General features: G+C 48.8%; 4 protein-coding genes across 4 annotated transcripts; 2 read left to right on the top strand and 2 right to left on the bottom strand.

Moving 5' to 3' along the window:
* Positions 1-710: 710 nt before the first annotated feature.
* N7484_000970 (acyclic terpene utilization AtuA family protein) lies at positions 711-2,694 on the top strand (the record flags this gene model as incomplete). Its single annotated transcript, XM_057111390.1, has 3 exons — positions 711-744; positions 794-1,110; positions 1,168-2,694. The coding sequence occupies 3 exons, from the start codon at positions 711-713 to the stop codon at positions 2,692-2,694; spliced, it is 1,878 nt and encodes a 625-aa protein (XP_056976127.1).
* Positions 2,695-3,630: 936 nt separating this feature from the next.
* Positions 3,631-5,272, top strand: N7484_000969 (Aldehyde dehydrogenase; the record flags this gene model as incomplete). Its single annotated transcript, XM_057111389.1, has 3 exons — positions 3,631-3,689; positions 3,783-4,984; positions 5,043-5,272. The coding sequence occupies 3 exons, from the start codon at positions 3,631-3,633 to the stop codon at positions 5,270-5,272; spliced, it is 1,491 nt and encodes a 496-aa protein (XP_056976126.1).
* A 2,047-nt stretch (positions 5,273-7,319) lies between these two features.
* Positions 7,320-8,850, bottom strand: N7484_000968 (FAD-dependent oxidoreductase; the record flags this gene model as incomplete). Its single annotated transcript, XM_057111388.1, has 4 exons — positions 7,320-7,452; positions 7,504-7,582; positions 7,645-8,368; positions 8,434-8,850. The coding sequence occupies 4 exons, from the start codon at positions 8,848-8,850 to the stop codon at positions 7,320-7,322; spliced, it is 1,353 nt and encodes a 450-aa protein (XP_056976125.1).
* A 510-nt stretch (positions 8,851-9,360) lies between these two features.
* Positions 9,361-11,647, bottom strand: N7484_000967 (uncharacterized protein; the record flags this gene model as incomplete). The annotated part of the gene is made up of 5 exons (XM_057111387.1): positions 9,361-9,844; positions 9,921-10,505; positions 10,558-10,940; positions 10,988-11,190; positions 11,248-11,647. The coding sequence occupies 5 exons, from the start codon at positions 11,645-11,647 to the stop codon at positions 9,361-9,363; spliced, it is 2,055 nt and encodes a 684-aa protein (XP_056976124.1).
* Positions 11,648-12,833: the final 1,186 nt, after the last annotated feature.

Raw genomic sequence — 12,833 nt, 5'->3', positions numbered from 1 at the left:
GGGCGCTAATTAAATTATCCTTTTAGTCAGTATATTTCTTCAACAGTTATACATCGTGTCGAGAGGTTCTGCAATCATCATTCACCATTGATTGAAAGGTTTCAACCTCGAGCTGAGCTTTTGAGAACATTTAATAAGGCATTGTAAACGCGAGTCAACAGACCAACCTTGTAGAGGGCACACAGAACGCAGAGTTCAAACCGTAAAGTATAAGTTGCAGAAGTCGGGGGTGCAGTTCAGAAACTTAACAAAAGCTTTCTTAGCAATTAGACCTCGGGAAGAGTTTTAAACATGAACTCTGCTGGAAAAGATCTTACAAGTCTTTTATTATTATTATTATTTTTTGGAATCATATTCAATCTAAGGTTGATGCTCTTGAATCCCTACATGTCAGCTATGTTTGCTGTATCAATCTTCCATTAGCCTTGTAATATTGGATTCTTCTGATTGAACAGTCACCAATTTTTCATATCAAGAACAATGTACTCCTTCAGCTCTCGCACAAGCATCAAACAGGCAGTCAATAACCGAAGTATGTGGTTTCCACAAGATTAGTTTATTATCAGATCTCAACCCCGCATTATCGGGGCCGAGTTGCCTCGGTCGTGCAACACTATGACGATCCCCAACCTTGGAACCTCCAATCCCTTACATGAGAATGTCTTTAATCCCTTCAATGTCTGAATGAAGGTCAGTGATCCATATCAACCATGACATTTACAGGGAGACCCATTCGCATTGCAGGTAAGTCTCTTGATATTTGCATAGTGCAGCATCTGCTAAATAACCTCAGGTGCCTCGGGCTCTGCTTCAGACCGTCGTCATGCCATCGCTGAATTTGCCCGAAACTACCCAACTGACCCGGTCGATGTGATTATCGCTGATTTTATGAGCGAGTTCAATATGGCAACTTTCGCGGGTCGGCGAATGGACCAGGCTGGGAATGCAATGCCAGCGTATGATCTGTCATTCCTTGAAGCTTTGCAGCCAGCTCTGGGCGATATAGCCAAGCATGGTATCAAAGTAGCTGTGAATGCTGGAGTGTGTGACACGAAAGGTCTCTTTGATGTTGTTTCACGAATGGTGCAAGCAAAGGGACTTGATCTAAAGGTGGCTGTCTTCGCTCTTTCTCTAGTCGTAGACCCTCAGTACTAATGGGTTTTATAGGTGGCCTACATCACTGGTGATGAGGTATTGCCTGCTATCCAGAAAGCACTTTCTGGTGGCCAGTCCGACTTTCAAAACATCTATACGGGTGAGAAATTGGCCGACTGGAACTTTGAGCCTATATATGCCCAGTGTTATCTCGGTGGGCTGGGAATTGCTGCCGCTCTCGCCGAAGGCGCTGATATCGTTCTCTGCGGTCGAGTATCAGATGCCTCGCCCGTCATCGGCGCTGCTTACTGGTATCATGGCTGGCAGCGTAGCGATCTGGACAAGCTCGCCAATGCTTTCGTCGCGGGCCACCTCATCGAATGCAGCAATTACGTGTGCGGGGGTAATTACACTGGCTTCAAATCTCTGGAGCACGGTGGCGACGGCTGGACGAATATTGGATATCCTATAGCTGAGATCTCCGCCGAGGGTGACGTCGTGATCACCAAGCAGGCTCATTCAACTGGCGGCGCTGTCACAGTGGATACCTGCACTTCTCAGTTACTGTATGAGATTCAAGGACCGTGGTACTACAACTCGGATGTGACCGCCATTATCGATGGCATTTACTTTGAGCAGCGAGGTATCAACCGAGTCGCCGTACGCGGGGTTCGATCGGGCCCGCCCCCTCCTACCACGAAAGTGGGTATCACAGCGCGTGGTGGGTTTCAAGCTGAGGCGTGGTGGTTCCTGACTGGGCTTGATATCGAAGACAAGGCCCGAATGCTCGAGGCACAGATCAGACGGCTGCTTGCTCCTTCTGTCGGGCGATTCTCATCTCTCAAGTTTGACTTGCTTGGTTCAAACTTGCCTGATGCCAAAACCCAGAATCGTGCCACTGTACCCCTTCGTATTGTGGCACAAGCACGAGATGAGGAAGCTCTAGGACCGAGGAATTTCGTCAAGCCCATTTCTGATAACATCATGCAGGGTTATCCAGGGGCCACTTTCCACCTGGACATGCGTCAAGGATTCCCCCGAGCAGTTTTTGAATACTACGTGACTCTCCTTCCCCAGTCCTCGGTCCAGCACCAAGTCCACTTGCCCTGGAAACCAACAGCACGCACCCAATTGATTGATATCCCGCCTCCACCACAGGCGAAAATATACCCATCTCGCCAGCCTTCACAGGCCACTACGCACAACGATAAAGCTGTGGATTTGGCCAAGGATTTTGGCCCAACAATTCGGGGACCGTTGGGGTGGATTGTTCATGGCCGCTCTGGAGATAAGGGCGCCGATGCGAATTGTGGCCTCTGGGTCCGTCATCGCGATGAATACCTATGGCTACGTACTCTATTGTCGATAGAGACAGCGCATGAGCTTCTCGGAGATGATGCTCTTCAACAGCCACAGCTGGCGATCGAGCGCTTTGAGCTTCCGGGTCTTCAGGCGGTGCATTTCCTCTTTCGTAATCTGCTCGATCGCGGGGTTGGGGTCACGACCACCGTGGATTTTTTGGGGAAGAATGTGGCGGAATATCTTCGATCACGACATGTTGATCTTCCTACTCGTTTCCTAAATCGTGGTAAGCTGTAGTGGCTTTCTGGTCAGCTTACTGCTTGGGTATAGCTAGGATAAGCAAGGAGGCGAAAGCTGGATCTCTTCCGATCCCACACGAACAATGGTTACAAATCCAAGTAGCAACGTGATTTTGTACGTAGTTTGACTTTGCTTAGAAGGTAAATAGTCCAAATGATGACTTGAAAACCAGACATTCTTGGACGATCCCCCGCATATACCGTACGGATTAGGTTTCCCGCAAAGAGGTCAATTGGGTCAAGGGGACCAGCTGACCTTTCTCGGCCGACCAGTGTTAAGCCGACATTTGAAACGAATCGAAAGAATTCGAATCGAAAAAAAATAAATAAAAATAAAATAAAATTCGTGTTAGCTCCACCCGAGCTCTAGAGCGGAACGAATACCGGACATCCCTACCCCACCGACTGTAACCGGGGAGATGTTGGTCCGCAGAGCGAATAACATCACGATGATCACATTTGGCCCACCTGCCCCTCCCTTGGTCCGAAACATGTTCACAAGGTCTTTACTACAGTAAGATACGGAGAAGCCTTAATGTTAGAATCTCGGCGTGGTCGGGTTTACAGTATGGTCTCGAGGGAGTGAGGAAGCCTCGGTTGAGATAAAGGTATAATTAATTTACTTTTCAAGAATAAAGGGGGGGGGGAAACAACTATGTGGGGCAAGTTGAAGTTACCAATAGCGAATAAAGAGAAAAGAACTGCAGATTATCTGCAGTTTACGTGAACATTCCGAGTACCTCTACGGTACTTCGCCGATGTCGTGCCAATGCTGTGCCCCGCTGGTACCCGCCAAGTCACTCTGTAACTGTGGCGTTACTAACCCCGCATGAGAAGGGTTTGGTTTATAAGAGGATGTCTCCGTCCGCAATTTCATTTGTTTCCTTTCCTTGCATCATTGTGATACCCTGTTGATTTCTTCATCCGTTTCACTATGTCGCTTTCCGCTACCATCGAGACTCCCAACGTCACCTACGAGCAGCCCTTGGGCTTGTATGTGCCCCTCATTACCCCTCACCTCCCTTTTCCCTTTCCTCCGCAGCTTTTGCTCTGTCTTTGGTCAATATGCTGATACTTGAAGTATAGGTTCATTAACAACGAGTTTGTTAAGGGTGTCGAGGGCAAGACCTTCGAGACCATCAACCCCACCAACGAGAAGGTCATCACCTCCGTCCACGAGGCCACTGAGAAGGATGTCGATATTGCCGTCAAGGCTGCCCGTACTGCCTTTGAGGGTGCTTGGCACGATGTGACTCCCTCGCAGCGTGGCCGCATGCTTACCAAGCTTGCCGACCTCTTCGAGCGCGATATTGAGACCCTGGCCGCTATCGAGGCCATCGACAACGGCAAGGCCATCACTCTGGGCAAGAGTGATGTCACCAACGCCGCTGGCTGCCTCCGCTACTATGGTGGCTGGGCCGATAAGATCGTTGGTCAGACCATCGACCAAAATAACCAGACCCTCTCTTACACCCGCCACGAGCCCGTCGGTGTCTGCGGTCAGATTATCCCCTGGAACTTCCCCATCCTCATGTGGGCCTGGAAGATCGGTCCCGCTATCGCCGCTGGTAACACTGTCATCATTAAGACTGCTGAGCAGACTCCCCTGTCTGGTCTGTACGCCGCTAAGCTCATTATTGAGGCTGGCTTCCCCCCTGGTGTTATCAACATCATCTCCGGTTTCGGTCGCACCGCCGGTGCCGCTATCTCCAGCCACATGGACATTGACAAGGTCGCTTTCACTGGTTCCACCCTTGTCGGCCGTATGATCCTCCAGGCTGCTGCCAAGAGTAACTTGAAGAAGGTCACTCTTGAGCTCGGTGGCAAATCCCCCAACATTGTCTTCGACGATGCCGATATCGACAACGCCATCTCTTGGGCTAACTTCGGTATCTTCTACAACCATGGTCAGTGCTGCTGTGCCGGTTCCCGCCTGCTGGTCCAGGAGGGCATCTACGACAAGTTCGTCGCCCGCTTCAAGGAGCGTGCCGCTAAGAACCAGCTTGGCAACCCCTTCGATTCTACCACCTTCCAGGGTCCCCAGGTCTCCCAGCTCCAGTTCGACCGTATCATGGAGTACATCAACCACGGCAAGAACGAGGGTGCCACCGTTGCTCTCGGTGGTGAGCGCCACGGAACCGAAGGTTACTTCGTTCAGCCCACCATCTTTACTGATGTTACTTCCGAGATGAAGATTGCCCAGGAGGAGATCTTCGGTCCCGTCATTGTCGTCCAGAAGTTCAAGGACGAGGCTGAGGCCATCAAGATTGGCAACGACTCTACTTACGGTAAGAACATACCCTATTTCATGAAACTCGTCTGAATCATACTGACTTCAACTCTCAGGTCTTGCCGCCGGTGTCCACACCAAGAACGTCAACACCGCTATCCGTGTTTCCAATGCCATTAAGGCCGGTACCGTCTGGGTTAACAACTACAACCTGCTTTCTTACCAGGCTCCCTTCGGTGGCTTCAAGTCCTCCGGTATTGGCCGTGAGCTTGGCTCCTACGCCCTGGAGAACTACACCCAAATCAAGACCGTCCACTACCGTCTGGGCGATGCTCTCTTCGGTTAAAGGGTTAAGGATGAAAATGACGATAATGAACTGAAATACGCTTTTTTTTGTATATAATCCAAAATTTACGGATTTGATTTTATTGCTTGAACCGTACTTCTTACATATGTCTCCGATGTCGTTTATATTACCGCTAAGTTTGTACCGTAAAATTGTATTCTCTAGAACGCGTCAGAATGGATATCGTGTAGGTGTGGACTCAATTTCGGGAGAACGAGACACGAAATGGCGGGGCTACATTTGGAGGGTTCGGTGTTCGTTGCGAGACGCCACTATGGTAGAGCCAGAAATGATGTGAGAAGACCGGGTCAATTGTTTCCGGCGTCTCGGTGTATTGGTGTCCGAGGCCATGTGGACAGGAGCTCGTGGCATGGCAATCTCGGATAAGCATGTACTACGGTGCACTAGTGGAACAAGGCTTTCCAGAATATTCGTCGAATATTATTAATTGTATAATTGTAATTAGGTGGTTTTTTATCTATCGGTGGGTTCGGATATACTGTGTGTACGGCCGAATTTAGGAATTCTTGCATCATTGTGCTCATGCTACTTGAAGCGATTGTATCCTTTAAAATTGTTTCAAACTCTTCAAGTTTACTCCTGAACTAATAAAAATTTTCAATTTGATTCTGTAATTCCTTATTGCTTCCGGTCGCGGGATTCCGTTGAAATCACCCTCTTCTGCTTAAACTCAATAATATACTTTGATGGATTCTACACTCGCTCGCGTCTCAGTCTAGCTATCCTGAGCCAGTACGTATGTTCTGTCAATATCAATATGGTTAGATAACCAGTTGTAGTGTAAACCCCCTACGCCCAGGCTCCAGCTCGCCCAATCAATCAACCTCCTCTGCCTCTTTCACCATTTGATGAGCCTCACCACCCGCCGGACCTGTGGTGAGGCTCTAGTGAATTGAGTGGCCAATCGGAGTTCTTACTTTGGGAAGATACCGGTTTTCTAGTTCCAAATTTCCCTGAGGATCAAACCCTCTTTTTTCCAGTCCAATGAAAATTCGTGCAGCTGAACCATGACTTCCACATTGTCTAGTGTTGGGTCGCAAAGAGGCTTTTATAATTGATCATAATTGAACAAACTCACTAAAGGTATTAGGCAAGGCATACCATTCGTAATTCAAAGAGTAGTTGTGATTCAGTTCCTGAATTAGAGTCAATATTTTCGCAATGACAACGCGAAGCCTCAATAGGACTTGGAGATGTACGCCAACATAGCCCTGTCCAAGCACAGGAAGGTAATCTCGAAGACGAACTTGTAAGTGAGATGACTTGAGTGATCGGCAGAGGTGATATGATGTTGGTCATTCGTGGAGCGGTGATACCAAAGGACCTTTATTAAATCAACCACCAACTGGATGCAAAAATCGTCGCACTAGAGGCCAGCCTGGTAAAGGATGGCAAGAAGCTTTTAGAGGGAGACAACGAAGTTTTCAGGCTGGATGTGAAACGCGTACGGGCAAACAACGAGACCTTTGAAGCCGAAACTGCTTACAAGAGAAGGCGAAGCTTTTGAAACAGGCTCAGGAAGTGGAAGTGTATGTACCGCGCACCTGCTAGAGGCTGAGTCTCCTCACGTACTTCCACATCGGGACGCTTCAGTTTACAGTGTATGTTTCAAATCTTCTTGATCTTTAAATTTCATATTTGAGTTTAGGTGTGTAGGTCTCACTATGACTGTTCTGAAGACTTCCGAGCACAAATGTTTCCGAAAATCTGTTCCCACTAGTCATCCGAATGTCTCTAGATATGCTTGCCGAGTATGCATTTTTCTGCATTCCTTCCATGGAGCTGCTTGGCCGTCACATCATTCAAGCCCAATTCTATGAGCTACGCAACAGATCCAAGTTATGCTAATACCGCTCAGGCTCACTGTGATCTACATGGGACAACAATTTTTCATAAGTTCAAATTGAAATTCTATAATGGGGATCTTAGATAAAGAAATGCAAATATAAAAGTAAAGTCCTCAGTCGCTAGGTAACAAATGGAAGAGTGAGTCGTAAGAAGTCGTACAAGTACATTCGCTCAAACCTCAAAGTTTTGCTCCGATGGTCACACCAGTAGGTAATTCCAGACCGACTGGCAGTCCGGAGACGTAGTTGTCTGTGTACTCGATACCGGCGAGCTGGGCGAGCTTCTCGTTAATATCGCTGTACATGTCATATCTAAAACTGCTGTCAGTATAAGATTTGAAAGTCAAAGTCAGAGAGACTCACGCGTTCATCTCCTCGATGGTAAGGACCTTCTTTGGGTCCTCGACCTTGTAAGTAGCAATATCTTTGTTGACGGAGAAGCCTTGAACCAAATGGTTAGCACACGATCTTTTTTATTTCTTTGATCCCACATGCGGGACTCACCGATACGCTCGTTGATATTGTAAGCTGCTTTCGCCGCAGCTGCCTGGACTCGAGTAACGCGAGGAAGGCGAACGAGCTCATACGCCTCAAGAGTTTGCTCGATATTTCCATTGAAGGTATTCTTGCTGAAGAGGATTCCAAGAGCCGCCGCGTCCTCGATGGCCATGCAAGCACCCTGGCTTTGGTGGGGCATCATAGGGTGGCCGGCATCTCCCAGCAGACAGACCCTTTTCTTGGCGAGGTAAGGGTAAGGGTCATGAACCCAGAGGCGCCAGGGCTGAATTTCCTTGCCGATGGCGAGGTGGTTGAAAACCTGGCGGTCGAGAGCAGGATAGGGCTTCAAGAGATCCTCAACAGGTCGGCCCTCAGCACCCCAAGTCTGGCTTGAGTTGTCGCCTTGATCGCGAGGGTAGAAACAATAGTATGAAAGGAGCTTTCCGCCGTTGCAAGGCGAGAGCACAATCTTATCCCATTTGCCCTCTTGGCCGCCCCAGTACTCAAGTGCACTGTCATCTGAGTAGTTGGCAAGACCGAGCTTGGCGGCTTCATCCGCATCGACATTAGCGTGCAAGCAGCTCTGATCGGAAGGGCGTCTCTCGGGGGTAATGCCCAGGATACCGCGAACCACCGATCCGATTCCGTCGGCACCGATGATCAGATCATGCTTGGCAGAGTATCCGTTCTCGAAGGTAATGACATTTGTTTCCAGATCAATGCCGGAGCACTATGAAAACTTGTGTTAGCCAGTTCATCCTCCAGTCTTTGAGGATCAGCTATCAGTATACATACTCGGTGGTTGACCTTCAGCACAGCAGGAACGCCTTTGCCTTCCTCCGCCAGGGCGGATTCCTTGAGCATGAAGTGCATCTGCTGACGGTGGAACATGTTGTACACGTAGCCCCAGCGCTCCTCATAATCAGCGAGGTCATACACACTAACCGGCTCTCCGGTCTTCCAGTCACGGTTGATAAGCTTCTTCAGGACAACAGGGTCACCCTTAGAGATATCAACATCCCACTCATGAAGCCAGCGGGTTCCATTAGCAGCACATGAGACTGAGGCTCCCACCTCACCAGCAAAATCATTCTTCTCATAGATGGTGACCTGGTGACCAGCGCGGCGCATGGCAATCGCAGTGGACATGCCACCGATGCCACCACCCACGATAGCCACGTTCAGAGGTCTCCAGGCTTCGGAATAACGCATTTTGCAGGGTATATGAGGTGAAAGCTATATACGATGTGCTAGTTTTGAGTTCTTGGGAGAAAAGAATTTGAAAGGCACACTCTTGAGTTCGGGAAGGTGTACAATTCGAAAAGGGAAAGGGCGGGTCGCAAGTTTGGCTTTGGTATGGGCAACCCTTGGTAAGAGATGTGAGCTTGAAGAGAGGTAATGAAGAAGATAGAATACGTCCTGGCGTTGCATTTATCTTATTCCAAGGTTGTCATTCACTGATTGCGGACTATCTACACTGGGCGGATAGTGCACTATTAGCGGAGCGGAGCGGCGGGTCGGGGACCCGCTTATCGTCGGGTGGCAACCATGTGGCGTGAACGTTCCGCTGAGTGTCGAGTCTCATTGGTCAAGATATTGTACTGATATCATGGCGAAGGCCTATTCTGACCAGTACGAGAGCGTTTTTGAATCCGGAAGAGATAGGATTGTAGCGGCTATTACATATATATTGCAAATATATTGGAATGTACATATATTTCATTATAGAGCACATGAGCCTGGTTCGGTGAAAGGAAAGCTATCCCAGAGTGGTAACTCCATACCCTCCCACTCTAAAAATGCGCCGTCGAATACTGGAGGTGTAGTTGCAGTCGGGCCGTCGCCTTGTGGAATCCAGGGAAATAGCGGGCCGCCTTGTGTTGATTGTGGGGTTGCGCTGTCGGGTCGGTTCTCATTCTGACTCTGTGCACGGGGCACATTTGGGCTATCAGTCAGGCTGAAGATCCGACTTACATACTTGCTTCGACGCTGGCGAGCTTGAGATGCCAGGCGTTGTCGCTGCTCAGTGATTGCGGCTTCGAGCAATGTCAAGATTTCCAGGTAGTGGGCCGCTTGAGCAGATTGCTGCGCCAACATGCGGAGAATGGTCAAGGCCCCTGAGAAGGCACTGTCGATTTCGGAGTCCACATCTCGGTGCGCAAACATCGAGAATCCCAAAACTAGGGCGGCTGCGAAGACGAATGCTCTATAATTTGGTTAGTCGTTATATTTTTTTTTTTTTTTTTTTTTTTTTTTTGAATTTGGATGAGATGGATACTTACTTAAGAATACACATATTACGTAGGAGAAGCTCAGACTGGTGAACTTCGAGACATGTTTGAAGCATATAGACAGCGGAATCAATGCAAGCTGCCGCTAGTCGAGAGTGCACCGGATCTTCGTCGGGGAAGTCGGTCGGCCCAGTTGTGGAAAGGTTCTGGTGCAACCGTGCTAAGCGCACACTTAACGTGGAAATAAGAAAGGGACGGGTCAGAAGAATGACCGCGAAGTGGTATAAGCAAGCCACATGCATGTTTCCAAGAACACGTTTCTGTGCATCGTCAGGATGTTCGTTGTCAGCTAGGGTACGCAAGGAGTCCGGCAGGTGTTGACTCCAACGATTCAGTTTGGCAAGCAGTATTTCGGCTTTTTCAATAGAGGCGCCCTGGTCGCCGTACAAACGGCCGATAATTTCATTTAGGATCAAGGATAGTCGATATGAAGCAAATAAGCCAGCTTCCCCCGCTGTGTCTGTTTGTCGGCTACGATCTCCACAGTCTGGTAGGAGTGCAGATGTAGCTGCTGGTCGACCTAGAATGGAGCTTGCCAGGAGGTCAAGCACACAGAGACTCATCCATAACCTTGATCTATAGAGTGAGTCAGCTGATAATTCTATACATTCATCAGAGAGACACGAACCTTTCTTGTTGTTCCTGATGACCCAATCCCGAAGAATCCTCGTGTAGCCCCAGAGCAACGGCAGACCGAGCTGCAACACCCAAATACATGAAGGCGGCATTCCGGCGACAAGCCCCGAACATATAAAATGACATGAGCAAAAACGCCCGTACTAGATCCATACTTGGATCTTCTAGGAAGTTGGCGAAAGTCCTGCGTTGCCCCCGAGTAATGAAATAACGCTCAATCTGAACCGTGTTGGGCTCGTTCAAACATGACTGAGCACCGATGGCAATCATCAGATCTCCAATGGCAGCACGAATCTTTTCTCGATCAGTTTTCGGCTCTGCGGGGTTTGTCAATAGTGTTTCGATGTCGCATCCCAGATAGAGGAAGCCGCTTGTCTGTCAACTGGTTATGATACGAGCCGCAGTCGGGTCGGGTCACTCACCACTGCGTAGAAATTCGAAATGAAGCGGCGCTTATCATCCACGCCGCAGCTATCTTCGGAAAAGCTCAGTGGGTCATGGTGGGCTTCATTTTCTAGCATATCCTCGCTCCAATTATGGGAGAATTGCGATGGCCCAATATGCTGATACACTGTCTCTCGAAGAAGTTGCAGAAACGACAGTGACGCGGCTTTGCCAACATATACTGTGGATTCGATATTTAATTTCAAGTTTCTTGAATGAATGCGGATAACTCTCATACCTCTGTCTCCCTGTAAATTACGCAACATCCGCGGATGGGTACGGTGCGTTGCCTCAGGCGAGCGTGAACCTGCCGCCGGGCGCTGCTGCCGCTGCAGCAGACGATCGGTCGGACTTCCAGCACGAACCGGAGGGCTCAAGGGAGTATTCAATAGCTCATTGGAAGCGCTCCATGTCGGGACCGTATCTAATCTTGATTGAGATCGAGGAGTCGGGTCCCGGTGGCTGCTAGGACTAGTCTGGGAAATAGATTTGAATGGAATGCAGGAGCGCGCGTGTCCTTTGCGAATGCAGTTGGTACATGGGAATGAGCCGCTGCATCGTTTCTTGGAGGCTCTGCATTTGGTGCATGCTGTATTGGCCCGCAGGCGGTTTTCGGGACTAACCTTGGGGCGCCCCATGATGGAGAAGTGGAATATGCGGGGAGCTTCTCAGCTTATCCCACTGGTTTTCCCTTGCGGCTGGCATCGGAGGTGGTCGGGCCGCGCACCCGGAGATTTCCTTGCGTAAACGGCGATATGCACGATAAGGTTTGACATGACAGCTTTGGTTGCAAACCGAATTGATAGGAATACAAGAAGATAAGCATTGCTCGTCGTACAGCTTTGAAACCAGTCACACCTTTACGACGAATTTCTCATCCCGTAACACACCCACCGCATCAGCGTTCTAGATATTTCCGAAATTAGCACGTTTCTTGGACTGCCTCAAGCCCTTCCGGCATGTGCACCCGTGGACAGCTTTCTAATGAAAGTAAGTGTCTGATAATACTTTTTTTCTCGCTTAAACAGACGCGCTATTAATCGCAGTAGCTATCGTTCTACGATAGGCACCGTCCTGGTGGTGTGTGATTTTGAGCCCTTTTTGCCATTGTCGATACTTGAATATGAACACACCTATCAGACACTTAGCCTTCATTACCAGACAGCTTCTGCATCACATATATCGCCTGCGTAATCTAGCGTCATAGCTTCGCCATACTCAGGTATTATGGATTAAAACTCCTCTGTAACTCATTCCTCCCTTGCGAATAGTGTCCATCGCCTTCTCAATTCCCTTGTGATTGAACGGGAATGTCATCACGATAGGCTTGATGCGGTGGTGGGCGGCAAATCGTAGCATTTCGGTTAGCTACCTCGAGATGCGGGCAGACTGCCTTGAATCCGCAAAGTCTTCATGACTAAGGGCAGATAGGGGAACTTCATCTCATCCATAATGACCTTGCGGTTGGCAAGCTCGATAAGCGGAACTGGAAGAGAAGTTTATTTCTCGGGCACAACGATTTTCACATTGAAAGATGGCAAGATTGTGGACGAGATTGGTGAATAGCAAGCCCTGACAGCTCTGCAGCAACTAGGGCTAGTCTCTCCTCCTAATCCTGGCAAAGATGTCAAGTATAATGCGGAGGGAAATCATGTCTGAAGGGGCAAGAAATCTTTGTGGTGAATGAGGATTGACGAATTCTTGCCGCTAGTATGCTAGTTGGCTTTTTATTTGTCTCAATGAAGTATTTGATCGATCACTTGTCATCTTTTCTGTCTAGTACATAATCATAAAGTCGCCATCTGCTCTAACTTTTTAGTTGAA

Source organism: Penicillium longicatenatum, assembly GCF_028827895.1.
Source record: "Penicillium longicatenatum strain IBT 33135 chromosome Unknown contig_1_segment0_segment0, whole genome shotgun sequence".
Classification (NCBI taxonomy): Eukaryota; Fungi; Ascomycota; class Eurotiomycetes; order Eurotiales; family Aspergillaceae; genus Penicillium; species Penicillium longicatenatum.
This window is presented reverse-complemented; position numbering and strand designations above follow the sequence as displayed.